The sequence below is a fragment of the Abramis brama genome (assembly GCF_963993115.1).
Source record: "Abramis brama genome assembly, chromosome: 2".
NCBI lineage: Eukaryota > Metazoa > Chordata > Actinopteri > Cypriniformes > Leuciscidae > Abramis > Abramis brama.
This window is the reverse complement of record NC_139964.1, coordinates 14067840-14095632: the sequence shown is the minus strand read 5'-3', so window position 1 is coordinate 14095632 and position 27793 is coordinate 14067840. Positions and strand designations below refer to the sequence as shown.

The 27793-nt window shown below is 37.4% G+C and overlaps 1 protein-coding gene and 1 long non-coding RNA gene across 3 annotated transcripts; both read right to left on the bottom strand.

Moving 5' to 3' along the window:
* Positions 1–619: 619 nt before the first annotated feature.
* LOC311077694 (B-cell receptor CD22-like) lies at positions 620–9196 on the bottom strand. 2 transcript variants are annotated; one of them, XM_084106287.1, is made up of 10 exons: positions 9099–9196; positions 8762–8816; positions 7936–8286; positions 7598–7846; positions 5952–6206; positions 5563–5805; positions 5388–5475; positions 5195–5240; positions 1250–1500; positions 620–1012 (listed from the first exon to the last, which is right to left on the bottom strand). In XM_084106287.1, the coding sequence occupies exons 2-10, from the start codon at positions 8805–8807 to the stop codon at positions 955–957; spliced, it is 1587 nt and encodes a 528-aa protein (XP_083962413.1). In that variant the 5' UTR covers positions 8808–8816; positions 9099–9196; the 3' UTR covers positions 620–954. The 2 variants fall into 2 exon arrangements, with proteins under 2 accessions (XP_083962413.1, XP_083962412.1); XM_084106286.1 differs by having other exon boundaries at positions 7936–8816; positions 9099–9173.
* Positions 9197–15274: 6078 nt separating this feature from the next.
* Positions 15275–27472, bottom strand: LOC311077762. Its single transcript, XR_014604982.1, has 3 exons — positions 27356–27472; positions 21229–21279; positions 15275–15640 (listed from the first exon to the last, which is right to left on the bottom strand). It is a non-coding gene; the product is annotated as an uncharacterized lncRNA (long non-coding RNA).
* Between the last annotated feature and the right edge of the window lie 321 nt (positions 27473–27793).

The window sequence follows — 27793 nt, the reverse complement described above, 5'->3', positions numbered from 1 at the left end:
GCGAAAAGAATAGCGACAGGAAGTGGTGGCCAGTAGAGGTGGGTGGGACAGGAAATGACCTCATCCAGAATCAGTTCGCCCACACATAAGCGCCAGCCCGTAATGAAGAACACATGCACAGCCCAATGTGTCTCAATGTACGTCATCGCTCAAAATGAATTCTTAGCTAATATTGCTTAATACAAAACCCCCTAAAAGGACATGGAGATTCAAAAGTATGAGATGGGAGGAGAAATAATTTTTCAATGCTTTTTCATTTGCTCGCAAGAGTTTCATGCATGAGGAATTCAAATGATTTGAGAAAAAATGCAAAAGCATTGAAATATAATTTCCACCACCATGTGACTTTAGGGGCTCCATTAAATGTAGTTTTAGTCAAGCTGATTAAACAAACATGATTGACCTCGTCTTAACACACGGACACAGAAGTTGCTCTACAAATAATCGTCACTGGTGACTTTAATAGACTGAGGTGTTCATCAAAGCTTTAATTTTATCCACTGTTGCACAAGTTTGTTAGAACAGCCCAAATATTAATATTAACCCAGCTATCACATATAGTAGGTTATTCTGAGCTTAGGTCTACAATGACCCAGAAATGACCACACACAAGCTTAAATTGGGTAAAACTGATACAGTCTTTTTATTTGCTTACAGAAAACATATGAAGTCAAAAGTTCAAATTACTTTAACAAACAAATTAGCAGTGACATCACAAAAGCAGTGACATCACAAAATGTTTTTAGTCTCACTAAACATGTGTTGTTGGTTCTTTGGCTCTTGTATTCTGCTCTTGTAATGAGAAAAAGACCACATACACTGCATTCCTGACATCTATTCACCTTATTTAATGAATAATAAATAACTGAGTGAATTAGCATGATAAATTGACAGCCCTACTCTCAGAATATTGTTAATTGTTTTGGCCTTTGTCTTCATGATGGTCTCATTTACTCATTTGACACAGCTGTAGATCACAGACGCCTCTTCCACAGTCTGCACATTTGATAGCCTAAAAACATCAAATAAAACAACAATCATGTTATGTATCAAGAATACATGATGATAAAAGTCATTAAACAATTCAGATGTTTCTGAAACATCAGTGGGACACAAAGTTATTAAAAAAAAGTCCAGATTTAAAGAACTATAAATTCTCCTTTCATCAACACAAAAGTAACATGAGGGTGAGTTGATGGCAAATGTTTTATTTTTGCGTGAACTGTCTCTTTAAGCTCGTCCTTCTCACCTCAGGACAGAATCAGGCTGACGGATCCTGATATTGCCGTAGTGGCTTTCGTTCTCCTCTGCTCTCTTCGTCTCTGTCTTTCTGTGATGTTGGACAGTTGCGTACTGGATCTCCTCAGTATCTCTGCATTCAGGAGCATTTCCATCTCTCCTGGGTTTGCTGGAAGTAACACTAGCGTACTGAGCGTCATCACAATCGGCTGATTCAGAAACATGAACGTCTCTCCCTGTTACGGTAGAGTACAGATTGTCCTGAAACGGAAGAAAATTAAATATTATTTATCATTCACATTTAAAGGCTGTTCACACAGAACACGTTTTTCCATTTCAGTGCACTACTTTTCCATTGTTTTTCTACACTGTTAGCCCTTGCTGTAAAAAAAGGCGTAATTCAGACAGTATCATACCATTTCGCATTAAAACAGTAATATACCGTAGAAAACAAAAGTAGCCTACAGGAATATACTGTGAATTAACAGTGCTCAAAATCGACACTCAGAGGCTGTTTTCCCAATCACACCCTATACCCTCATTCACTATTCCCTACATTAGTTCACTAATATAGTCCCCTTGACAGAGTGAATGAAAAGAAGTGAGTGAATTGAGAAACTGATGAACACCTGATAAGCAGAATCACTGAAGGACAGAGAAAAAAGAACAGAAAAAAGAGAAACACAAGAACAACATCTGACTTCCAGCCACACTGAGTGTGAAACCAGTTTACAAACCAGTTTACGATTATTGATTTCATACATGTACAAAAGTTCTTGTTGAGAATTAACAGAGATTTAGTTAATAATAAAATTTGTTGTCACCATGACGGAGATCAGTATTTGCTTTAGTTGGTCTCTTGTCCCTGGACTTCTTACCATTCATCTCCCTCTGACTGCTGTAACAATGAATTTATAAAACACATTTGTTATGGCAAGAAAAAGTCAAGAGGAAGACGATCAGGTGTTTTTATTCTTTTGTGATGATGTCACAATCATCCTGGACATGCCTGATTTTCAGATTTTTCCTGTATATATTCATTGAAATTATGGGTATGTCATATTTAGCATAAATCTGTGTATCTACTAAATGAAATCAATATTTCTGTAATCAGGTCTTCTGAAAAATAACAATCATATAGTGCATTCAATTTTATTTTACTCCTGCTTGACTCAGACACACACAGACATCAACAATCAGCATATGAATCTCAACAATGGTGAAAAGTTTCATGTCGCAATGCATGCTGGGTTCCAGGATAATATAAAACTCCCAGCATGCACTGCTGCATGAATAATAATAATAAAAAGAAATATTGCCACCATTGTTGAGATTAATGTGCTAAATTGTGATATCTCTGTGTTTCTAAAACATAGTGTAGCTCTGTTTTTTTTGGTTTATGCATGATGTGTTAAAAAAAAAATGAGTCATAGTAATTTATTGCTGTAGTTTCACAGTGGTGCAAATGTAACACTTTTGATCGAGGATAAAACTCTGAATGAATAAGAATTAATTCCTTAGTGAATGAACAGGCAATATGATGAATTTGTCATCATAAGCATTACAACTGCAGTCATTCATAAACTGTGTGCGCACAAGTGTGACTTGCAAAAACACAGCTCAAGCAGCAAAAGAAAAACAAATGTTTTAGCATCAGCATCCCAACTAAAGCAAGCACTGATCTCTATAATGGTAACTTCAAACAAACATTTTCAATAACAACTTCTGTATGACAGAAATAAAGTCATACTGGTTAATAATAAGTGTAATAATGTGTAATGGCTGGAAGTCAGTTGTAGTTATTGTGTTTCTCTATTTTCTGTTTTTGTATTTCTCTTTTCTTCAGTGATTCTACTTATTAACAGCAGGTGTTCATCACTAATGCTCAACAATCACTTGCATATTCCCTTAATTATCTCACTGCAACACTGTCTCAATGTTGCTTTTACTCTTTGTAGTGTGGATTTCCCTGAGGGGTTGAAAGGGTTAACAGTGTAAGATAAAAAGACACACCCACAAAATGTATTTTAACAGTAATAAACTGTAAGTTATAAAACAGGTTTATACTGGCAACACTGTTGCCAGTAGTTTACTGTAAAATTTCGTTTTTTGGGTCACCATTGTGCAGAAGAGTAGAGCCTGTGCTTCAGTCCAGGAGAAGATCTACAAACATTGATGATTTGCTGCATGTTGCTTTATTTAACAGACGGTGACTGTGTAGTTGCTGATCCAGTGGAAATCTCTTTATGTACAATAGTTTTTTAGTGGTCTCAAATGAAAGAAGTTCACAGTAATACTTTGCTCACATTATTAATGCATTATAAATTTTAGTTAATACATTTAAATGACAGCTGGTCATTTTAAGGCAGTCGGTTTCTGCAAGTGTAATTAGTTAACTTGAATTAGAATTTAGTGCATTTTTATAGAAACAAACTAGATTACAGTAAAGAACTGTACAATTAACAGTATTTTACTGGCAACAGTGTTGCCAGTATTTTACTGTAAAAAAACCCGGTAAGGTCTAACAGTGTATGTAAACTCATGCTAGACCGACGTGTGTGACCGTTATAAACACGGCACTGAAATTAAAATTGTGTAAAAAAAAAAAAGTGTATTGCAATTCAAATTCATGAACATATTTCCAATAATAACTTGTATGAACAGTTTCAATCTGGCTTTCATCCCCATAGCACTGAGACTGCTCTTGTCAGAATAACCATAAGATACTTCTTGACAGGTTAGCTTCTATTGGTATTACTGGCACTGCTTAGGTTTAGGTCATATCTATCTGGACGCAGTCAGCGTATTCAATTAAAAGGTTTTTGTTATTTATATGCTCCCTCTTGGTTATATTTTGAGGAAATATGGTGTTAATTTCCACTGTTATGCGGATGACACCCAACTTCACCTGTCTGCCAAACCCACTGGTTCTTTTCCACCACCATCTTTGTCCAGCGGTTTAGCTGAAATTAAAGATTGGCTTTCAGCTAACTTCTTGAATGTAAATGGCAACAAAACTGAGGCTTTGCTTGTTGGCACTAGATCTGTTTTATCTAAATCTAATTGTCTTTCTTTGTACATTGACAACACTGCAATCTGTCCTTCTTCACAGGTTAAAAGTTTGGGTGTCATCATAGCACACTATCCTTTGAAGCTCAAATTAATAATATCACGCAGATTGCATACTTCCACTTGCGTAATATTAACCATCTCCGTCCCTTTCTTTCAAATAATAATACTGCAGTTCTCATTCACGCACTAGTCACTTCACGTATAGACTACTGTAATGCTCTTCTCACAGGTGTTCCCTCCAAACTGCTACATAAGCTTCAGTTGGTTCAGAATTCTGCAGCTCGTGGTCTATCTAGAACACCTTCTACTGAGCACATTTCTCCAGTTCTTCAGCAATTGCACTGGCTTCCAGTAAAGTATAGAGTTGAATTCAAGATCTTGCTACTAACTTATAAGGCTCTCAGATCTTCATCTTCAATTTTTCTTGTGGTACCTCGGATTTGACTAACTACCATGGGTGCCAGATCTTTTAGTTATGCTGCCGCCCACCTATGGAACTCTCTTCCCGTTGATGTTCGCAATAGCGATGGCTTGTTGACTTTTAAAACGCGTCTTAAGACATATCTTTTTATACAAGCTTTTTGTATAACATGTTGTATTGAGTTTTTAATGCACTTTATCTGTATGCGGCTTGTTAGTTGTGTGTATTGTCTTATTCAGTGACCTGTATATTGCTTGTGAGGTGACCTTGGGTGTTATGAAAGGCGCCATTAAATAAAATGCATTATTATTACTATTATTATAAAATGCGGTAAACTTTTAAAAACACATCTCTAGACTTTCTGGGATTTTTTGTCTCTCGTTCCACTGACTTGTCTCTCACGTTTTGTGTGAATGGCCCCGTCTAACTAGACTCTTCACATGTTGTGTCTGGAAGATTTACCTGTTTTTCAGTGAGGTCTTCAGCTTTAGCACCTCTTCGTTTTCTCCTGATTTAACAGACATTAAACTTGTTAGCTGCATTTTAAAGATTCATTACTACTCACATTACATGAGGCATTTCCACCTGCACTAGTCTGAAAGTGAATTACATTCATACACTCACTGTAATTGAGAATGATTTTATTCAAACTTACATTATAAACAGAATGATGATGATGACGATGAAGAATCCTAAGCATGCTGTGATCCCCAACCAGACGAGCCAGCCGTGACCACGATGTACTGAAAGATGAAGAATTTGAGTTCAGATTAAGTCTCAAAGCTACATACTATAACTGTCTTGAACCCTTTATAAAAGAAAAGCTTCACCTGTGACAGTTACAGCGTCTGATCTCTGAGATCCATGTTGATTGTGAGCCTGACAGTAGAAGCGTCCACTCTGTAGTGCACTGAAACTCTGTCCAGATCCAACAGCTGAGGGTTCATTCTCCTTAAACCAGCTGAAGTTCAGAGCAGGAGGGTTTGAGTCACTGATGCAGTTCAGAGTCACTGAATCTCCCTCCACTATTACACCAGATCCATTTATCAACACTGAGATGTTCCTGGGTGGGTCTAATAACAATTCTTCTTATTATTATTATTATTATTTTTTTTTTTTTTTTTTTTTTTTAATTGTATTACACATTTTTTAAATTGCTAATATGGACTGAATTTATCAAAACAGAAAATTTGCATCTTATGTTTTATCATTAACTCACACATGACGTTTAAAGTCACAGTATCAGAGTATTTCTCTCCATGTTCATTGATGGACTTGCACTTGTATTCTCCACTGTCATCAGAGCTGATCTTTGAGATGCTGAAGATTCCTCTAGATCCTACAATCGTTCTTCCTTTAAACCAGCTGATTTCTGCAGGAGGGTTTGAGTCACTGAAGCAGTTCAGAGTCACTGAATCTCCCTCCACTATTACACCAGATGGACTGATGTAGATCTCAGGTTTCACTGGAGGATCTACAGGAGAAACATATAGTATCACCCGTCACTCGCCCCACCAAAGCACTTATATTTCTGTTCTTACATACAGATGGTAGGGGCAGAATTTAGCATAAACAACATGAATCCATGGATGTTTGTGTCAAAAGGTCATGCCACTTATTAAGAAAATCCAAAACAAACAATTTTTTCTGTGTGTGTGGTGTCAGTAAATCAGTGCTGGATAGATTACTTACAAACTATAGTCGGTTACTGATTCCAAATTACATGACAAAAATTGTAGTTAGTAACATAATTGTTAGGTGTGGCTGTAGAAAGCGCTAGTGATGTTCGGTTCTTGAATGAATTGTTCTTTTGAGCCGGTAGGAAGTAACCAGTCGAGCCAGTTCATTAATCAAACTGAATCGAACTTTAGTTCCAGGTTAATTACGCAAGACACACAAGACAAAGTAGCATGTGCCACTCAAAAAGACCCCACTGTTGAAGTTTGCAGAGGATTACCGAGGATGGCGTAGTGCCATCATTGCTTGATGACGTATGGAACAGATGAAACATTTTTTTTGAACAGGGGCTCATTGGTCAGCTCTGTTGCCTCACAGCAGGAGTCCTTTCAGTTTGCATGTTCTCCCGTGTCAGCGTGGGTTTCTTCCGGGGTACTACGGTTTCCCCCACACCACATGTAACGGAGGCCAGCTAGTAGACGCTGTGCGAGTAAATCTCACTCCTCTGATCTCAATAGACGCTCTTGTAACAGAGGTAATTCAGCCTATTTGTGTAAATTCAAAGTTTTATAGTTGATTGTTTAACTATAGCAGGGTTGTGGATAACGCTAGAACGACGTCTAGGATACTTTTCCTCACGTCAATGATGAAAAAGGATTGTTTACCTTGTAAATAATACGGCCACCGTAGGAGTTAAAACTCCCTCGGAATGGGAGGGGCTGGAAAGTAATATTCAGTTGGTAGTCATATACAATTTCACCGCTAGATGGGAGAAAATCTTACACAGTGTAGCTTTAAAAAAGAGAAAAAAATGTTGAGGTACTTACAATAGAAGTGAATGGGGCTAATTTTGGAGGATTTAAAGGCATAAATGTGAGTCTTAGTATTTCATAAAAGCATTTACAATCAGTATTTTGTTCAGATATGTGAATTATTTGAGCTTTGAAGGTGTTTAAACCATTATTTGAACTGTGTGTTGTGTTCATGGTGTGGCGTTGCCATGACAACGGTGTGTAAAATTGAATATAACATAAAATGTTAAAATCACATATATTGTTCATGTACTATTGAAACAGTGAGCATTTAAATGTTTTAAATATTAGCCCCAATTACTATCATTTTTAAAGAAAAGGAGGGACGAGTGAACTCTACTGGCTTTGGAAAGAAAACTTTAAAGAACATACTCACACATGACATTGAGCTGAACAGCAGGAGAGATGTGAGTGTGTCCGTCTACAGCACATCTATATCTGACTGAATACTCTCTTCTGACTGGATTGATGAAGAGTTTGTTACTGTATTTATTCTCAGTTAATATCTTCTGTGAGTTTCTGTACCAGATGAATGTTGCTCTGTCAGTCAGAGCGCAGCTGCTTTTACATCTCAGAGTGACTGAATCTCCCTCTGTCACTCTCTCAGGAGACTCCACCTGAAGATCTGAACACAACACACACATTATATCTAGTGCTGCTGTCATACACTGATTATTATTCAACATAATGCACAGAAGAAGAGATAAACCTCACCAAAGTCACCTGTGACAGTAAGAGTCACTCCTGGATTACCAAGCCATTTTCCATCTTTATCAGTGATGAATCTGAAATAGTACATGTGTGAATCCTTCAGTGTCACATGACTCAGTCTGACGGTGCAGTTCTGCTGTGTATCTCCCAGATACTGAAGCCTCTGACTGTATTCAGGGTCCTTAGACAGATCTGGAGGCTCTTCACTATTTTTATTAGTCCAGAACACTTTCTTGATCTGATGTCCAGTAGGGTATGTATAAGTGCATCTCATTATCACTGTTGAGTCCTTTAGTGCACAGATGTGTGAAGGACTGTAACTCACACTCCAACCACCCCACTGGCTACAAACTCCTGAAACACAAAATTTACAAGGCAACAAGGATAGGAAACAACAATAGAAGGAACAAATACCCATCTATGAGTTAAACAGGACCATACACTATCATTAAAACTTGTTTTTCTTTACAAAACTGTTGTTAATAAATGAAGAATTACACTTATGGTGTGATCTGTGTAAAACCCACAGCCATCAGACAGAAGGTGATGAAATGCAGGAAGCAGAACATTGAACACTAACCATGAAAACCGTTATGCTCTAAATGTTATCAGCTTCATCAGTTAGCATTATATCAGCATAACCTGAATAATACCATTTTCTTTAGAAGCAACAAATAAATCACAGAAATGTCCCTCCATTATAGTAGATATTTCACCAGTGCTATTTTTCCTGGGGCACCAGCAGTGCTAACTGATCCATGCTAACTAGCCAAAACCTTTTACTCTGAGTTAGTAATGAACTCGTGTGTCATTTACAGGAGAGACTCACCTGGAATCAGGAGCAGAAACACCAGAGCAAGAGTTATCAGTGACATCACAGGAAACTAAATAATTTACACAACAGTTCAATATGTCATCTTTCATTTCATAAAAACTATAATAACAGCCGTTTATTGCATTATAAACACTGCAAAAATGATACAAATACTTTACAATCTTCACTGTTAGTAGATTTCCACGGATGAAACTCATTTAAAGATAACGTTAGGAACACACGAGTCATCTAACAGAGGTTATTATGAAAGAAAATGTTTCTCACTCCAATTTTCTTGTGTGGAAATTAATTATTTAGACAATATTAATTACTGAACAAGTGTATCTCTTACCGTTTTGTAGTTTCAGCCGCTGATAACAGACTCCAGGAGAGTGAAGTGCAAATGCAAGCTGAAAACTTTCTTCTGCTATTTTACAGTTTTTTCCTTCCTCTTTTTAAAGTCTAAGCAACCTTCCCCACGCTGAGACAAGAACAACCCGAATGAAACCACTTGCAAATAGAAAAAGATAAAACACTTTCTCTAAAGGATTGGTTAAAGAATATCTAAAAGCATGACTATAGAGTTTACATTACAAATATCAAATGAAACTTTCAGTGTGAAGGGAAACCTCCTGTCAACATGATTAGATGGTGTTTTTCAGCTTCCTGAAAAGTGATCTTCTTTCTTTAAGACGAGTAGTTTTATAAAGACAGTGTTTACAAAATAAGATCAAACTGTGTGTGTTTACATGCATGTTCAGTATTTACACCTATTTGAGGGAGGAACATGCCATTGCCTTATAATAGAATGGAATCAGGAAACAATATGATGGATGGATGGATGGATGGATGGATGGATGGATGGATGGATGGATGGATGGATGGATGGATGGTTGGGTTGATAATTTTGTGGGCGAAAGAAAGACAGACAGACAGAAAGAAAGAAAGAAAGAGAAAGAAAGAAAGAAAGAAAGAAAGAAAGAAAGAAAGAAAGAAGAGATTGATTATTGGATGGATGGATACAGGAATGGATGGATGGATTGATTAATTTGTGGATGAATGGTGGATGCATGGATGAATGAATGAATGAATGAATGAATGAATGAATGGATGGATGGATGGATGGATGGATGAATATATGGATGGATGGGTGGATGGGGCATTAACATGTAATTTCATTCCCTTATATAAAAGAATCAGGCACCACTATGATGGATGGATGGAGTAACATTGAGGATGGCCAGACTTTACCTCCACTGTCCTGAAGAGGGAGCAGTTTTTCAGATTATACTTTTGACACTGTGTTTGTGTTTATCCATGTGCATTAGGGAAGTGTAACTCTATAAACACACACACACACACACACACACACACACACACACGCTATCTATCAAGTATGTAGTGTGAGAACAGGTAGTGGGAGTCGATGTTCAAGTCTACAGTCATGAGAACCGTCTCCTCCTCCTAATGTCTTGTCGTTTTGGTCTCATTGAGATCTGCCTTGTCTAAATACCCACACTTGTGGTCTTTGCACTTGACCACTTGTCTACTTGCATGACGTATTTCCTCTATTTGGCCCAAGTGTTTACAGAGCTTTTATTGATTATACTTTTAATACTTTGCATTTTTAAATAAACTTCTACATGTCTGTTCAGTAGTCGCTATGTAACTAACAGAAGACACACATTTAGCATTTGACTAACCAATTATTTATTTATAATACACTTAATATATTTGTGAAATTTCTATCAAAATATTTGAGGATGGAGAATTAAACTGATCTGTTTCAAGAAACAAAAATATTACTTAATTCAAATCAATATTATTCATATAACACACTTTTATTTGTGTATTGGTTGTATGGAAAACTATTTACAAAGGTTTGAGAAAATAAAAAGTTAATATTACTCATAAATAAAAACAGTTAATATTACTCATAAATATTGTTTTTTAAATGTTTAAATGTTAAATTATTTCTACTCAATTTTATTTGTTAATGTACCAGATGCAGTTACTCAGATTTACTTTATTTTTTTTACTTGCATTTATTCAATTCATACAGTATATTTCATTGATTTCACAGCTTTTTTTGAGTGTAAAAATGTTTCACCAAAAAAATTTAGTAAATCATATTAAACCTTTTAGAGTGTAATTAAGTGATAAAAACACTTGCAAATGTTGTACAAAATAGGCCTACACACACCATACTCATCTTTGCACCAATAAAATGTGCAACACTTTATGTTTTTACCACCAAATTATATGTATCTAATTAATTTAAATTACAATGGAATGTTTTCCTCGACATCTCGCGATTTCGGGGCACATTCCCAGTTCCTGAACATAATGCATGATGGGATACGCTTATCCTTGAATACTCTGAAGTGGTATTGGAGATAGTGTGGGTTTAGTGTGCATTAACGGCACTGCACTTTGGCACTTTTAAGTCATGGGACAGTATTACACACTTACTTTCTGTCGCGTGCACGCGCTCTCAAGTGGCCAAGACCACAAGTGTGGGTATTTGGACAAGGCAAGAGACTGGAGACGAGCGGTGAGTAAGTAAGTGCATAATGATAAACGTCTGTGTCTTGTTGCAGTAATTGGCAAGGAGAGACCGGATAAAAGCCACTGGGAAACTGGGAGATTCTGAGAGAGAGTGGGCTGAGGACTCGTGCGCTGTGTCTGTTCCAGAGCAGACTTTATGCTACTTTGATCTACTGAGAAATGTATGTAAGCTCAGAGAACACGTGTTTGTTTTTGGTTTATTTTAAACTAATAATAGCACTAGCCTCAGCCTATTCTTGGACCTACAGATGAAGACACTAGCTCAACATAAACCCCTTGTATCTTGACTATAGCTGCGCATGCCCATGTACAAGTGTGTGAAAATTGAGCACCATCTATTTTGAGATTGAAAAGAGAACTAAAAGAGAAATACGCTCTAGTTCTTAGCTTAACGTCAAACAGAAATCAATGAAATACTTTTATTTATGCAAGAAAATGACAGCAACCATCATTTTTGCACTGCTTGAGTACGGAACTGTCTAAAGCCTTTCCCCGTCCCCTTTGATTGACAGCAGCTTTCATTAAATAGTCAGCCTGTATTATACAGTTATCTGTTGTTAAAAGATTAAAGTTTTAAGGTGTTTGTCACCAACATACAAAACACTGCTAGAGAAAACATTGTGCTATTGGACTTTTGATTTTAAACCATATAGTTACTGAGACACAGCCCTGTGACAACAAGCCCCAACCAATCTCCCATAAATCCCCCACACTTAAGATATTTAACAGAACAGTTATAAAATCATGCTCTTACCCGTTTCACCAACACCAGTGACCAGTGACAGCACTACAAATGATCAGGATGAAACCAGTATTGGCGATTTCACACTCTGAATGACACGTGATTAACACGTTACTTTCACATGAGCTCATGACACCTCACCTAGTGCAGATCGAGCAGAAGAAGAGTTTTAATAGACAACATTAGACTAAAGGCATACACATTAAACTGAGAGAAACTTTACATCAGTCCATAAAGATGCTCATGTAACAGTGTTTTCAAACTTGGGGATATCTATATTTAATCTGTTGCATATAGATTGTAATGACAAGTAACCTGTTCTTAAGAAACAGAGAAAATAATTGCTTTAATAACTTTACTTTAATTTGCATATGCAGACCAACTATCCTAGCTTGTAAAACACTGGAAGGTATTGCAGTGGCAGTGACGTCAAAACACACATTTCATCGCTAGCATCGCCAACTGTGCATTTGATAAACATCTAATTTACTGATTCATTAATACCAATCTGGAAGTTGAATAAACAAAGAACTTAAAACAGAAACAGAATTGATTCATCTAAATGTTTTTATCATGAGGACTTCAAAGCCTTATTTTTTGTCAGTGGCCTTGTTCTTCTTGAATGCATCACATCTCTAAAAATACCGTTTCCTCTTTAGTAAGTGAGACTTCAGCATCACAGTGTGATCACGTGACCTTCATAAGCGATGGAGAGACGCTGAGAGACGTCACACCCAAGAGGAAGAGGAAATCAGTCCTGTCAGAGTAACGCTTGAGGCCTTTTTCACATACAGCTTCCATAGTCATGGAAGTCCTGCCTTTTAAATAAAAGGTCCAAATTGGTAATCATGTCACTGTAACTGCTGTTAGAAGCTCCGATTTCCATAGAAACAGTTCTGAGATGCGTGTTCAGGACTGCACAGGCGAATTGGCTGGACAAACATGTTATTAAATCAGAGCACAGAAGTGAAACAGGATAATGACTGCCCTCCTGCAGCTCAAAGGTAGCAACCCTCCGGCCAGACTATCATTGAGCACAGACAGCAAGTCACCCCCCAGCACTCACCAAAACGTTTTACAAAACTCAATTGGTAGACCATCAATTCCCGGGGCCTTACAGCAATCCATGCTCCGCAGAGCAACATGCAGTTCAGATGCTGATAGCGGCCTCTCAAGCCAAGAATTGGTCTCATCTGGAACTTTAGGCAAACCCATATAAAAAGAGCTGGCCAGCTCATCTTCTTCTGTATGTTCACTTTTATAAAGCTCAGAATAATATAATACAGCTCTTGTTCTAATTTCCTTCTGCTCCACCATTTCTATACCCTCCAATGAGTATAAAGAATATATAAGTCTGCTTTGACCATTCTTTTTTTTTTTCCAAACCGAAGAAGAATTTAGTTGGGCCATCCATCTGTACTGCACTCGGAAAACATGAGCGGATCAAAGCTCCCTGTGCTCTGATGCCTAACAGGTTATCCAGAGTCCTTTTTTTTACTTTGAGGAGCTCAATATGTCCTCGATTTCCTGTGGACTCTACCAAATTCTGAAGTTCCACTATTTCAATCTCTAAGGTTTTCATTGATTGGGAAATGTCCTTGGATACGTTGAGAGTGTACTGACGACACAGTTGCTGTATCTCTTTTTTCCCATGATTCCACCATTGTTGTAGGGAAGAAAAATATTTTTTTCCTGGAACTGAACTGTTTCCAAAAATAAATAAAAACATCCTTAAAAAAATTGTCTTGTAGCAAAGAAGTATTAAAGTGCCAACAGGCACTCTTAGACTTTATATTAGTAATGAAGACACTACAGATTACTAGACTGTGATCAGAAAACCCACTAGGCAAAATCTCAGATTTCTTAATAACATTAAAATGGTATTTAAAACAATAGAACCTATCCAATCTAGCCATAGAAATATAATTTTCTCTTGTTTGCGCCCATGTGTACTGCCTTTGTTCTTTTTATAAAGTTCTCCATATATCACACAAATCATGTTCTTCTATAAGCTTTCTTATAGCATGTTGAGAAGCTAGATGTGGCTCTTTATGGTTCCTATCCATTCCATCATTTGCCGTACAATTAAAATCCCCTCCAGCAAATATGAACTCTTCCTCTTTACAGTTTGACAAAATATTACTTAATTTATCAAAAAGAACAACCCTTTCAGGACCAACAACAGGAGCATGCACATTTATAAAAACTAAAAACATTTTTTCAAATTTTGCTGTTATTTTTGTGGTGGGACGTACCGAGTTTCGTTTTTAATTAATTTAATGCTTGTGAGGGAGCGTATAAATGAGTGGCCGTATGAGTGGTCATTGCCGGGGACCGCCTATTCCGGTTTGTTTCACCCCTTCCGCTTGAGGTATGTGTTTGGTTAACTAGTTAGCACATAGATTTGTGACTTTATGTAACAGTCATTTGGTTTATAGCATTATGACGGATGGTTCGTTGCTGGGGGTTGTTGGCGGCGGCTATTCATATTCCCCTCCTGCATTCCCGTGCTTCTGTTGGCATGGCGATAGTCTTCTGTGTGCGTGACTTGGATTTTCGACCCACTATGAAATGAAGGTACGTGTAACTACCACTACTGCGCAACGTTCATTCATAGTTATGTTGGGAGTAATTTTATGTTTAAATTCTAACAGGAATAATCTGTTCTCGGATACCGTGTGTTCAGTGAGGCCTGCGGGGCAACACTATTTGATGCTGCTGCTTTGTCGATCCTGGTTTCTCCTGGGACAAACTCGCTCGTCAGCGCGTATGCGCTCGGTTCATGTGTATTGTAACACCTGCTTTCCAGCATAATTGCTTATGTGATCGCTGGGTTGCTGGTGAAGTATGAAAGTGGAGTGAATATCCACCCAGTTTTGGTGCCCAATTCTTAACCTCAGCGTGGTTTGATGCATGATTCTATGGTTTATTAATTAAATGATTTTCTTCTGTAACTTTTATTTAAGTTTCAGTGGTTGTTATTTGTTTTGTTAATTTGGAGACATTTTGTTTCTCGTTATAGGAACCGAGGCTTCAGGGCCGGCCGCTACTGATACAAAGTTTAATGCTAAATCCTGAAGTATCCCTTTAATGTTTGTATGTGTAACCTGCTCCTGCAGTCCTTTAATGTTTTAAGATTACTGCTTGATGATTGAAATAAACTTTTGTATCTTTTGGTATCTACGTCTCAGGCCCTCCTTTCGATAACCACGTGTTACGAAAGAATAGAGGGGACAATAGCAAGTAAAACAGGTCTTTATTAGAATATAAAGCACCAGTCTCAGAGTGAAAAGGGAAGCTGACAAAGTTCTCAGTAGAGTTGGAAGATCGCCGATGCAGTACTCGAGGGAGGTGTGTAGATCACAAGATCCTTCTCAGTGCGATGGTAATCTCTGATGAAGGCAAGGCAGCGCAGGCTTGCGTGGACAACTCGATCCGATGGTCAGACGTGAAGTGATGAACCCAGTGTTGGTGAAGAGTGAAGACATAAACTGCAACGACGAACTTCCAGACGAAGACAAAGCAGGAGACACGAGGAGCCGAAGAAACGGGAACACAACAGGCAACATCCACAAAACAACGATCTGACAAACACAAGAGGCATGAGGTGAGTATAAATAAGCAGTGGTAATGCACAACACCTGTCGCTGATCTCCCGGAGGACAATCAGCGACCACGCCCACACACACACACACATTCATTCACAAAACACACACACACAATGCAAGGGAGCGTCAATGAATTCCTCAACCGTGACACCACGTTGCTGTGTGTGCTTTGTAGGTGGTTAAATTCATTAACATTTATATTTCCCTGTCTAACAGGGTGGCGTAGTCAGCTATATCGTATAGAGGTTGCTTGCTCTCACCTCAATGCAGCATCCCGCTACGTTTTCATTAGATGTCCCTCAACAACATGTTCTATCTCATATGAAATTGTTTTAAAGTTTTTCTTAAGTACAGCTAAGCCACCACTACAGTAATTTTTGTGGCTTAAAATAATTGACCCATCCCATTCCATTAGCCATTCATTCTCATTAAAAACATCACTATGAGTTTCAGTGTTGGGCAGTAGCGTCGCTACAAGTAGTGACGTTACTAGCTTAACTACATTTCTCAATAGCGTGGTGGTAGCGTCGCTGTTTTCTGAATCAAATAGCTTTTCAGTAGCGAAGCTCTTTTGTTGATCAAGTAGTGCGGTAGCGTCCACTCAAGCTGAAGCTACATTTTCTGAAGCACAAGCTCAACTCGGGCGCCGCATGATTAACATCGCGCAACATCAGCATCACACGTGCACACAGAACGCACATAAACCTTGTGAATTACGGCTGCTTCAGACCGCAAGCGCGAGCAGCGCGAATTGTTTTCGCGTGCATGTTCAATGAGTGCATTCACACCGCGAGAAGGAGCAGCGCGTAAGCATCAAGCTGGAGCGTCGCGTGAGCAGTGAAGCTGAGGGTTTCGGCGCCGAGTCTATTTTTCATTAACCATTGAGCTCAACCAAATTAACCACGCTCAATTAAAATGAAAGCATACTTTTGATGGACAAAATAAATATGATTTCACAATAGTACCTAAAAAAGTACCTAAAATGCACATAATTTGCATGTATAGTGCGTTTTAACAAGAACTAGAGTATGGCTATGTCAGAAATCAGAAAGACTCAAAAATATTTATAGAAAATGTAGCAGCTACCCATTTAAACTTGTTTTTATTAATCAGTTTGGGTAAAAGTGGTGTTGTGTGTGTGTGTGTATATATTTACAGTTTTATTGATCACTGAGATAGCATTGGAATGAAGTTCAATATAAAAATTTAATTTTAAAAAATAGCTTAGATGTAGTTAACTACTTTTGCCATGTTCCTGTAGCTTAGCTTGCTACATTTTCCAGGGTGGTAGCTTCTGTGTAGTGAAGTTTCATATAATGTAGAGTAACTGTTAGCTTAGCTCACTACATTTTCCAAGTAGCTTGCCCAACACTGATGAGTTCCCTGGACCAACATTACATCGATTTTCTTTTGTTTAATCCGTTCATAAAGCATTGCTCTTTTCTTGCTGTCTCATGCACCATTCAAATTAAGTGTGCCCAATTGTATCCTACTCATAAAAAGGTAATATGAGCACACCAGTAACAAACACTTTAAAAAAAGAGAAAATAAGCTAGACTGATTTGAATTCATCGTTCAATAAATTTAGTTTTAACTTCTGGACAATTTTCTTCAGCCTAAAGACTTCTTATTCAGTGAAAGCTCCACCCTCCTTCATTAAAGCCCTGGTTGAATCTATAAACAACTCACAATCTGGGAAGTCTACATTTACACCTTTCATGCCTTTCGTTGTCTAAAGAAACTTTTTTATTTTGTCCGATGTGTAAGCGCTGCGGACAGATCGCTTCTGTGAAACTGAGCTCACAGAGTCTGATGATTCACAATCACTATCCACAGCAGACTCCTCAACATTACTCGAGTCTGAGTCCACCTCCCTTGCATCACCAACAGCTGTTCCAGTAGCTTTTTTTACTTACTTACTTTTTGCTTACTTTGGTCTTATTTTTCCTTTTTAATGTTGGTGTTTTAAAAATACTCTGATCTTCTGTCATGTCAACATCCAAAGCATCTTCTAATATGGCCTGCTCACTGACCTCAGAAACACCACCTTCATGCACATTTTCGTTTGTGGCCACACTCTCATTTATTACTTTCACGATCGTCAATTCCATTTTTGTCAACACAAGATACTGTGTCATTCGTTTGGGGATGATCTGTATTACTAAGTGTTTCGTCTGTATTGTGATTCTGATCTGCACTCTTCTCAGGGCACACCAGTGGTGTAGTCTAGTTTTTTGTAGTGAGTATACTTTAATATACTTTCGGTGTATACCGAAAACACCACGAGCGTGAGTCATGCGTGCTTCAGTGTGTGTGTGTGTCTGTGTGTGTGTGTGTGTAGTGGAGCACACATTGAGCGCTCATTCCCAGAGACGGCGAGGCGAGGCGAGGCGAGGCGAGGCGAGGCGAGGCGAGGCAAGGCAAGGCAAGGCAAGGCAAGGCAAGGCAAGGCAAGGCAATTTGTATAGCACATTTCATACACAATGGCAATTCAAAGTGCTGTACATAGAAGAAATTAAAATAATAAAAAGAAATAAGAATAATTAAAACGGTTTAGAAAAATAAAATACAGTACAGTACAAACAGTCGGACGAACAGTGGCACAGTGCTCATTCAGTAAATGCATAGCTAAACAGATGTGTTTTGAGTCTGGATTTGAATGTGACTATTGTAAGAGCACATCTGATCTCCTCTGGAAGCTGGTTCCAGCATAATAGCTAAAAGCGGATTCGCCATGCTTTGAGTGAACCCTTGGTATTTCTAGCTGATATGATCCTAGTGATCTGAGTGATCTGTTGGGTTTATATTCAGTGAGCATATCTGCAATGTATTGAGGTCCTAGGCCATTGAATGATTTATATACCAGTAATAATACTTTAAAATCAATCCTAGATTTAACTGGGAGCCAGTGTAAAGACCTGAAGACTGGTGTGATGTGTTCATATTTTCTGGTTCTGCTCAGAATCCTGGCGGCAGCGTTCTGTATGAGCTGCAACTGTCTTATGGTCTTTTTGGGAAGGCCAGTGAGGAGTCCATTACAATAATCCACCCTGCTGGTGATGAAAGCATGAACAAGTTTCTCTAAGTCTTGTCTGGAAACAAAGTATCTAATTCTTGCAATATTTTTCAGATGATAGTATGCTGATTTAGTTATTGCTTTGACATGACTACTGAAACTAAGGTCTGACTCTAGTGTCACACCAAGATTCCTGACTTGATGTTTAGTTGTTTGACCCCTAGAGTGAAGGTATGCGTTCACCTTGAGAACTTCATCTTTGTTTCCAAACGCAATGACTTCAGTTTTGTCTTTGTTTAACTGAAGAAAGTTTTGACACATCCAACTGTTGACTTCACCAATGCACTGGTACAGGGAGCAATGGGGCTGTAATCGTTAGGCGATAGGGCTAAATAGATCTGTGTGTCGTCTGCATAGCTGTGGTAAGCAATTTGGTTCTTTCTCATTATTTGGCACATTGGGAGCATATACAGGTTGAACAGGAGTGGCGCAAGAATTGAGCCTTGAGGGACTCCGCATGTCATGGATGTCCACTCAGACTTATGATCTCCTATACTCACATAATTACCTCTCCCATCTAAGTATGACCTGAACCATTTTAGGACTATCCCAGAAAGCCCCACCCAGTTTTCCAGCCTGTCAAGAAGTATGTTATGATCGACAGTGTCAAATGCAGCACTGAGGTCGAGTAGTACCAGCACCGATCATTTGCCTGTATCAGTATTTAAGCGAATATCGTTTATTATCTTTATGAGCGCTGTCTCTGTGCTGTGGTGCGGTTGGAAACCAGATTGAAAATTGTCAAAGGATCCATTCAAGCTCAGGAATTTGTTCAGCTGATTGAAGACAACTTTTTCAATGATCTTGCCTATGAAAGGAAGATTTGAGATCGGTCTATAGTTGCTTAATATGGTCTTATCCAGATTGTTCTTTTTCAGGAGGGGCTTGACAACTGCAGTTTTCAGGGAGTTTGGAAAACTCCCAGAGAGAAGTGAGGCATTTACCACTTCTAGAAGATCTGCTTCTGAACTGTTTAACACACTTTTGAAAAAAGATGTGGGAAGTGTGTCAAGAGCGCAGGTTGATGTTTTAAGGTGCTGTACGGTTTCTTCCAAAATTTTGCCATCAATTTCTTTGAAGTCAGACATAGTAACTACTTTCTCAGGTGGTCTGATCTGTCTGACCTCAGTGCAACTCAAGGATGTGCTGATCACCTTTCTGATATTACTGATTTTCTCAGAGAAGAACAACTACAGTCTCTTTTAACTTTAATATTCATACACTAGTCCATATCGAGATTTGATTCATTGTACAGCCCTACTTTAGATTTATTCATTCAAAAATGGCCAAATTCCGTGACGTTCTGCTTTATATAGCAAGTTCCATTTGTGACTGGATTCCGCGATTCGATCCGTGTCGCTTCGCAAACACAGACGGGGTGAATTTATGAATGTAAGTGTGAAAGTTCTGACACAAAACAAAGTTGTTACGTATCCTCACGCTTTTTTATGTGGGCATACGGAAATCCTTGGCCTTTTCTAGTGGGTATATGGCGTATACCTGCGTATCACGTAGACTACACCACTGGGGCACACGCGTGTTATGTGACCCTCTTGTCCACAACCAAAACACTTCATCGGATCGGAGGTAGCAAAAATAACATAATGAAAATCCTCAGTCTTAAACTTCATGGCTAAATTAAGCTCTTCATTCTGGATATTTAAGATCATGTGCACCTGCCTCCTAAATGATACAACATGTTTCAACTGTGGCGATTTGCAACCGAGTGAGATTTTCTTAATTTTTGACACAAACTTTCCGTGTCTGGACAATTCCCTTTCAATCACTTTATTTTTAATAAACGGCGGGACATTTGACAATATTACTCTTTTTGCTGGTTGTAGAGAGGCGCGGATGGGCTATTATTTCATCCGCAACCGCATCACAAAACTCATCATCCGTCCGCCATCCATCCGCACCAACGTTTTTGACCAATTTTCAAAACTGCACCTGCCCGCCATCCGCTGATTGGTGTATACATATATTTTTCATTTGATTGGTTCAACCGCCCGCCACCCGCCCGAATTTAATTAAAATATTATTTTTCGTCACGTCATCCGCCCGATCTGCGGTTTATCCGCGTAGTCCGTGGCTGTAACCGCCAACCGCGCATCTCTAGCTGGTTGTACTAAGGGCATGACTGGAGTAAGGGAATCATTCACAACAATCCCGGTTTCTACAACTTCATTCACTTTGTCAACATTGTTCAAAAACATTACTATTGCGCTATTCATTATTGATGCAGACAGAATGCAATCATGACCAACAACAGCAGCAACAGCGAGGACACAGTCCTCAACTGAACAACGCTCCGCGGGTACTACCTTAACGCCGTGCCGCTGCGTTAAACTTTCCAAGCTCGCATGCTGAGACGCTGCCATAGCGATCAGTACACAATGACCGATGACGCTCCTCACAAACACCTACAAACTTTCCTCTATTTACCTAACAAAACCACAAGAAATAGATAAAAAGATAGAAAACTCACTTACACCGTAGAGCTCACTCCAACACACACTCACTCTCCGTCCACAAACTCCTAGCATGCATGAGAGAGTGAGAGAGAGAGAGGGAGAGAGATGATTTACACTCTCAGAAATAGGGGTACAGCAGGAGTCCATTTCTGACCCCCAAGGTACATATATGTACCTTTTTGAGGGTCAAAAAGGTATATGTCCCCAAGCATTAAAAGGTACAATCGTTGACAACAATGATATATATATATATATATATATATATATATATATATTACACACACGCTGAATTAAAATCAGAATTTATTAAATCCTTTTCATTTTCACATTTTCCAACATTTCATTTTAAACTCAATGTCTAACTGTGACATATACATTATTATCATCTGAGTAAATGTCATTTGCCTGAAAGTCCATTTCATGTCCTTTCATCTCGACGTCGGTTACTTCTATGCCTGCTTCTGATATAAGGACCTCCTCGGTTGAAAGTCCTGTAAGAACCATGAGTAACCGTGCTATGACTTCTTCTCCACCGATGGCCAAAAGAAAGAAAGACCCGGAACTGGACATTCTTTTAAATTGAGATTCAAGCAGCCAATCAGGGCTGGCTCTACATACACTCTCATAAAATAAAGTACATAATTGTACCTTTAGGGGTACAATGGCTTGTCACTGGGGCTGTACCCTCAAGGGTACAATATTCTACCTTAACCTTTAAAAGAAACGGTACATATATGTAACTTTTAATGCTTTTTGATCCTCAAAAAGTTACATATATGTACCTTGAGGTCCAACAGCAAAAACCTGTTGGGAGCCAAAAACCTGTAAACTCCTCTCCTGGGAGTTTATATGATACCAGACTCAAGAGTGTTGAAGTTAATGCTCTAATTAAGTGATTAATTGAGTGATGATTGACCATTATTGAAGACACCTGATGTTAACAAGCAGAATCACGGAAGGAGAAAATTGAATTTTTTAAGACACCGTTATGGAGATCAGTGTTTGCTTTAGTTGGGCTCTTGACCCTTAACCCTTGTGTGGTGTTCACAACCCAATTCCACCTGTGGTGTTCCCGGTCAAAAATGACCGGACTATAAAAAATAGCTTATAAATCACTTGTTATGCAATATTATTACCCAATATTGGATTCAATCTTTTTGTCCACTTGTTCTCTTTCAGTTAGGACTGGTTTTATATTTCTATTTGCATCTGATTATTCGTAGGCCTCATTTATTTGATAGTAGGCATCTGATTTTTTGAGTAAAAAAAACATTATTTTTGAATAATTTTGGAAATATTAAATGAAATCTAAAGAAAATTGGCACTGTTGATCACACTAGTCTACTTTAATATTTCACCAAGAATTTTGTTTTGAAAAACTTTTATTTTGTACAAAATGGCACATTGTCACACTTGTGGTGTTCCCGGTCAAAAATGACCGGACTACAAAAAATAGCTTAGAAATCACTCATTATGCAATATTATCACCCAATATTGGATTCAATCTTTTTGTCCACTTGTTCTCTTTCAGTTAGGACTGATTTTATATTTCTATGTGCATCTGATTAATTGTAGGCCTCATTTATTTGATAGTAGGCATCTGATTTTTTGAGTAAAAAAAACATTATTTTTGAATAATTTTGGAAATATTAAATGAAATCTAAAGAAAATTGGCACTGTTGATGACACTAGTCTACTTTAATATTTCACCAAGAATTTTGTTTTGAAAAACTTTTATTTTGTACAAAATGGCACATTGTCACACTTGTGGTGTTCCCGGTCAAAAATGACCGGACTACAAAAAATAGCTTAGAAATCACTCATTATGCAATATTATCACCCAATATTGGATTCAATCTTTTTGTCCACTTGTTCTCTTTCAGTTAGGACTGATTTTATATTTCTATGTGCATCTGATTAATTGTAGGCCTCATTTATTTGATAGTAGGCATCTGATTTTTTGAGTAAAAAAAACATTATTTTTGAATAATTTTGGAAATATTAAATGAAATCTGAAGAAAATTGGCACTGTTGATCACACTAGTCTACTTTAATATTTCACCAGGAATTTTGTTTTGAAAAACTTTTATTTTGTACAAAATGGCACATTGTCACTCTTGTGGTGTTCCCGGTCAAAAATGACCGGTCTACAAAAAATAGCTTAGAAATCACTCATTATGCAATATTATCACCCAATATTGGATTCAATCTTTTTGTCCACTTGTTCTCTTTCAGTTAGGACTGGTTTTATATTTCTATTTGCATCTGATTAATTGTAGGCCTCATTTATTTGAGAGTAGGCATCTCATTTTTTGAGTAAAAAAAACATTATTTTTGAATAATTTTGGAAATATTAAATGAAATCTGAAGAAAATTGGCACTGTTGATCACACTAGTCTACTTTAATATTTCACCAGGAATTTTGTTTTGAAAAACTTTTATTTTGTACAAAATGGCACATTGTCACTCTTGTGGTGTTCCACTGGGCCATTGAGGGCCACTGTTTCAATTGGCCATTGAAAGTGAATGGGAGAGACATGTGTTAGAAGTCCATGAGGAATATCTTTACATCTGAGTGATGGATTATGGTGAGTTTGGGCTCTTTTTAATCTTAACAATCTCATGTAAATAATGATGTGCCATTTTCCACAATTTATGCATGCTTCATTGAGTTATGAGTTAAAACGGGACATAAATGCTAGGCTACATCTATATTCAAGGCTCTGTGAGCGTATGTGGGGGTTTGTGTGTTACAACTCAATTAGGAATATCTTTAGATCTGAGTGATGGATTATGCTGAGTTTGGGCTCTTTTTAATAGTGATAGTCTGCTGAAAATAATGATGTACAGTTTTCTACGAACTGTGCATGCTTCGTGAAGTTATGAGCGAAAACCAAACGAGAGTGCTTCATGAGTATATACTTGGCTAGGTGCGTCTGTGGTATTTTCTGTGTTAGAACGCCATGAGGAATATCTTTAGATCTGATTGATGGAATATAATGAGTTTGGGCTCTTTTTAATCGTGAACTCCTGCTGTAAATAACGATGTGCCATTTTTCATGATCGATATAATTTTCATGAAGATACGAGTAAAAAGGCCAAGTCTAAGCTACCTTGATTGGCTACGTGAGTCTGTGCGTCTGTGATTTTTTTTGTGTTAGAACTCCACGAGGAATATCTTTAGTTCTGAGTTATGGATCATGTTGAGTTTGGACTCATTTTAATTGTAAGCATCTGCTGTAAATAATGATGTGTCATTTTCCACAATCGGAGCATGTTTCATGAAGTTACGAGCGGAAATGTGTCTAAAATTCAGCATCCATACATGGTTTACACATGGGTCTCTTGAAGGGCTTCTTTTAGAAAAACCTCGCTCAAGTTTAGTAAAAAAGCCTGAAACAATTATGCTTGTTGTATTCTACTCATTGAGACCTTTCAAATGACATATGACACAGGACTATCAGAGCTGTATGATGTATTTGACATATTGCTGAATGTAATACAAAAAAGTAGTTTATAAATTATGATTTTATTTATTTTTATGTATCAGCAAATAACTCAGCACTACTTAGGAGTTTATCAAATTGGCTACATTCATTGTAAATTTCAGACTCTAAGCTTTCAAATGACACCTATTTTAAGTTGATCAAGGTAATAGTTTTGAAAAATATTATGATTATTTATTTCGCAGCTAGGTGGCGCCTGCGGGGGGTACACTCAGTTTTAGAGTGATAACTCAGCAGTCGTTAGGAGTTGATCAAAGTGATTAGATGCATTAAAAAGCTGAGATTCTAAGCTTTAAAATGATACATAATTTGTGTTGTTCCATTCATTGGTTGCATTGGTCTCTCCCATTCACTTTCAATGGCCCATTGAAACAATGGCCCACAATGGCCCTCAATGGCCCAGTGGAACACCACAAGTGTAACTCTGTGCCATATTGTACAAAATAAAAGTTTTTCAAAACACAATTCCTGGTGAAAAGTTTAAGTAGACTAGTGTGATCAACAGTGCCAATTTTCTTCAGATTTTATTTTATTTTTCCAAAATTATTAAAAAATAATGTTTTTTTTACTCAAAAATTTAGATGCCTTCTCTCAAATAAATGAGGCCTACAATTGATCAGATGCAAATAGAAATATAAAACCAGTCCTAATTGAAAGAGAACAAGTGGACAAAAAGATTGAATCCAATATTGGGTGATAATATTGCATAATGATTGATTTCTAAGCTATTTATTGTAGTCCGGTCATTTTTGACCGGGAACACCACAAGTGTAACTCTGTGCCATATTGTACAAAATAAAAGTTTTTCAAAACACAATTCCTGGTGAAAAATTAAAGTAGACTAGTGTGATCAACAGTGCCAATTTTCTTCAGAATTTATTTAAAATTTCCAAAATTATTCAAAAATAATGTTTTTTTTACTCAAAAAATTAGATGCCTACTCTCAAATAAATGAGGCCTACGATTAATCAGATGCAAATAGAAATATAAAACCAGTCCTAATTGAAAGAGAACAAGTTGACAAAAAGATTGAATCCAATATTGGGTGATAATATTGCATAATGAGTGATTTATAAGCTATTTTTTGTAGTCCGGTCATTTTTGACCGGGAACACCACAAGAGTGACAAGGTGACAAGACTCCCCCTAAAAAATTAAGAAAATTGTCACAAAACATTTCAGAAGTAGTTATACCATTTGTGAAAAAAGTCTCTAAGTTTCAGTCCAAAGCGATAACATTAACTAGTATTTTCGGGAAAAAGAAAATCTTCTCCGGGTCAAAATGACCCGAACACCACATGAGGGTTAAATCATTAACTTTAGAATTTGTTTGGCTGTTGTATCTGAGTTATAACTGCCAGATGAACAAAGAGAAAAGTTGATCAGGTGGTGTTAGTTATGTTTTGACATAATCATAATTTAACCTGAATCACTGAACTCATTTAGAATCTAATCTCAGGCTTAAATGTATATTGTTGATTACAGCATCACTGTGATTCTACAGCAAAAGATTTTCAGCATTTTCAATATAATCCAAAAATTCTTGTTGAAAATTTAGAAAAAGTTGTTCTGATCAAAAGACATTGAAAATTACTTTATGAAGAAACACAGACATCAATAATCAGCCTGTGAATCTCAACAATGGTGACAATAATAAAGCATGTTGCAGTGGCTGCCACCAATCAAAACTCATTCATGGCTCCCATCATGCATTGCGGTATGAATAAATTATGATCTGAATTGTCTTACTAATTTCCTTTCCCTAACTGAATATTCTGTTTGTCACCATTGTTGAGATTCATACACTGATTCTTGATGTCTGTGTGTGCCTAAAATAAATATTTGTTTTATCAGATCAACTTTTAAGAAATCCTTTAGATTATTTCAAAAATTCTGGATCTCAAAACATAACCAACACCACCTGTTCAACTTATCTATTTGTTCATCTAGCCATTATAACTTAATAAAACCAGCCAAACAAAACCTAATGTTAACAGTTTAAGGGTCAAAAGACCCAACTAAAGCAAACACTGATCACCATAACGGTGTCTTAAAAAAATATATTTTCTCCTTCAGTGATTCTGCTTGTTAACATCAGGTGTCTTCAATATTGCTCAATCATCACTCAATGAATCACTTAATTAGCTCATTAACTTTAGCACTCTTGATTGTTAATTTAACACTCATATTTTAACACTTTAACACACTCGAGTCTGGAGCCAAATAAACTCCCAGGAAAGTTCATTTAACACTGGAGTTTTTGCTGTGTTATAATGATTTAATATCAGTAAATTGACTTACAAAACTTTTATTTCCTTTATTTCAAGGCTACTCAAATATAGTGATAAGTTAAAATCTACCTTAAATGATGAAGGCATCATTAAAACCTTTAAAAAAATATATTTTTTTTTTTACAAAAAATAAAATAAAATTACTTAGCAGAGGCTGTCTTTTGATATTGTACCTTAACCTTTAAAAGAAACTGTATATATTTGTACCTTTTAATGCTTGGGGACATATATGTACCTTTTTGACCCTCAAAAAGGTACATATGTACCTTGGGGGACAGAAATGGACTCCTGCTGTACCCCTATTTCTGAGAGTGTAAAAACAACAACAAACTTCAGTATACTTACTGGTAGTTGCACGCACACAATACTTGGAACTTGTAAATAAGTACAGCAACACTATCTTAGATTATCTATATAAATATAAATATAAACTGCACAGTCTTTCAACGCCAGCACTCTCTTCCAAACTTTTCCGAAACTGAAACTTAAGCTGTCTGCTTCCGCGAGCCGCAGAGCGCAGTGACGCTCCTGATTGGCTGATTCTCAAGCAGCCAGTTTTATCTGCCTGGAAAAGGTCGTCCTTCGTCACAGCTTGGTTGAATTCCAATGTAGAATGCGGCCTGTTATTTCTTGATAACCGACCGCTGCGAAGTATAACACACCGTTGCCATGAAAAACAGAGCGTTGCTATGGACGCAGGATTCTAACCGTAGAGACGGAACAGACTATTTTCTTTAGCGGAAGCAATACAATCGTTTTTAAATCAATAAACTCCTTTTTAAA

Coding starts and splice junctions, on each gene's coding strand:
- LOC311077694 (XM_084106286.1), bottom strand. CDS start 8,350: ATGGGTATTTGTTCCTTCTATTGTTGTTTCCTATCCTTGTTGCCTTGT. Junction 7,847..7,935: donor TACTGTCACAGGTGACTTTG/GTGAGGTTTATC, acceptor TGTTGTGTTCAG/ATCTTCAGGTGGAGTCTCCT. Junction 5,476..5,562: donor AGACGCTGTAACTGTCACAG/GTGAAGCTTTTC, acceptor TTCATCTTTCAG/TACATCGTGGTCACGGCTGG.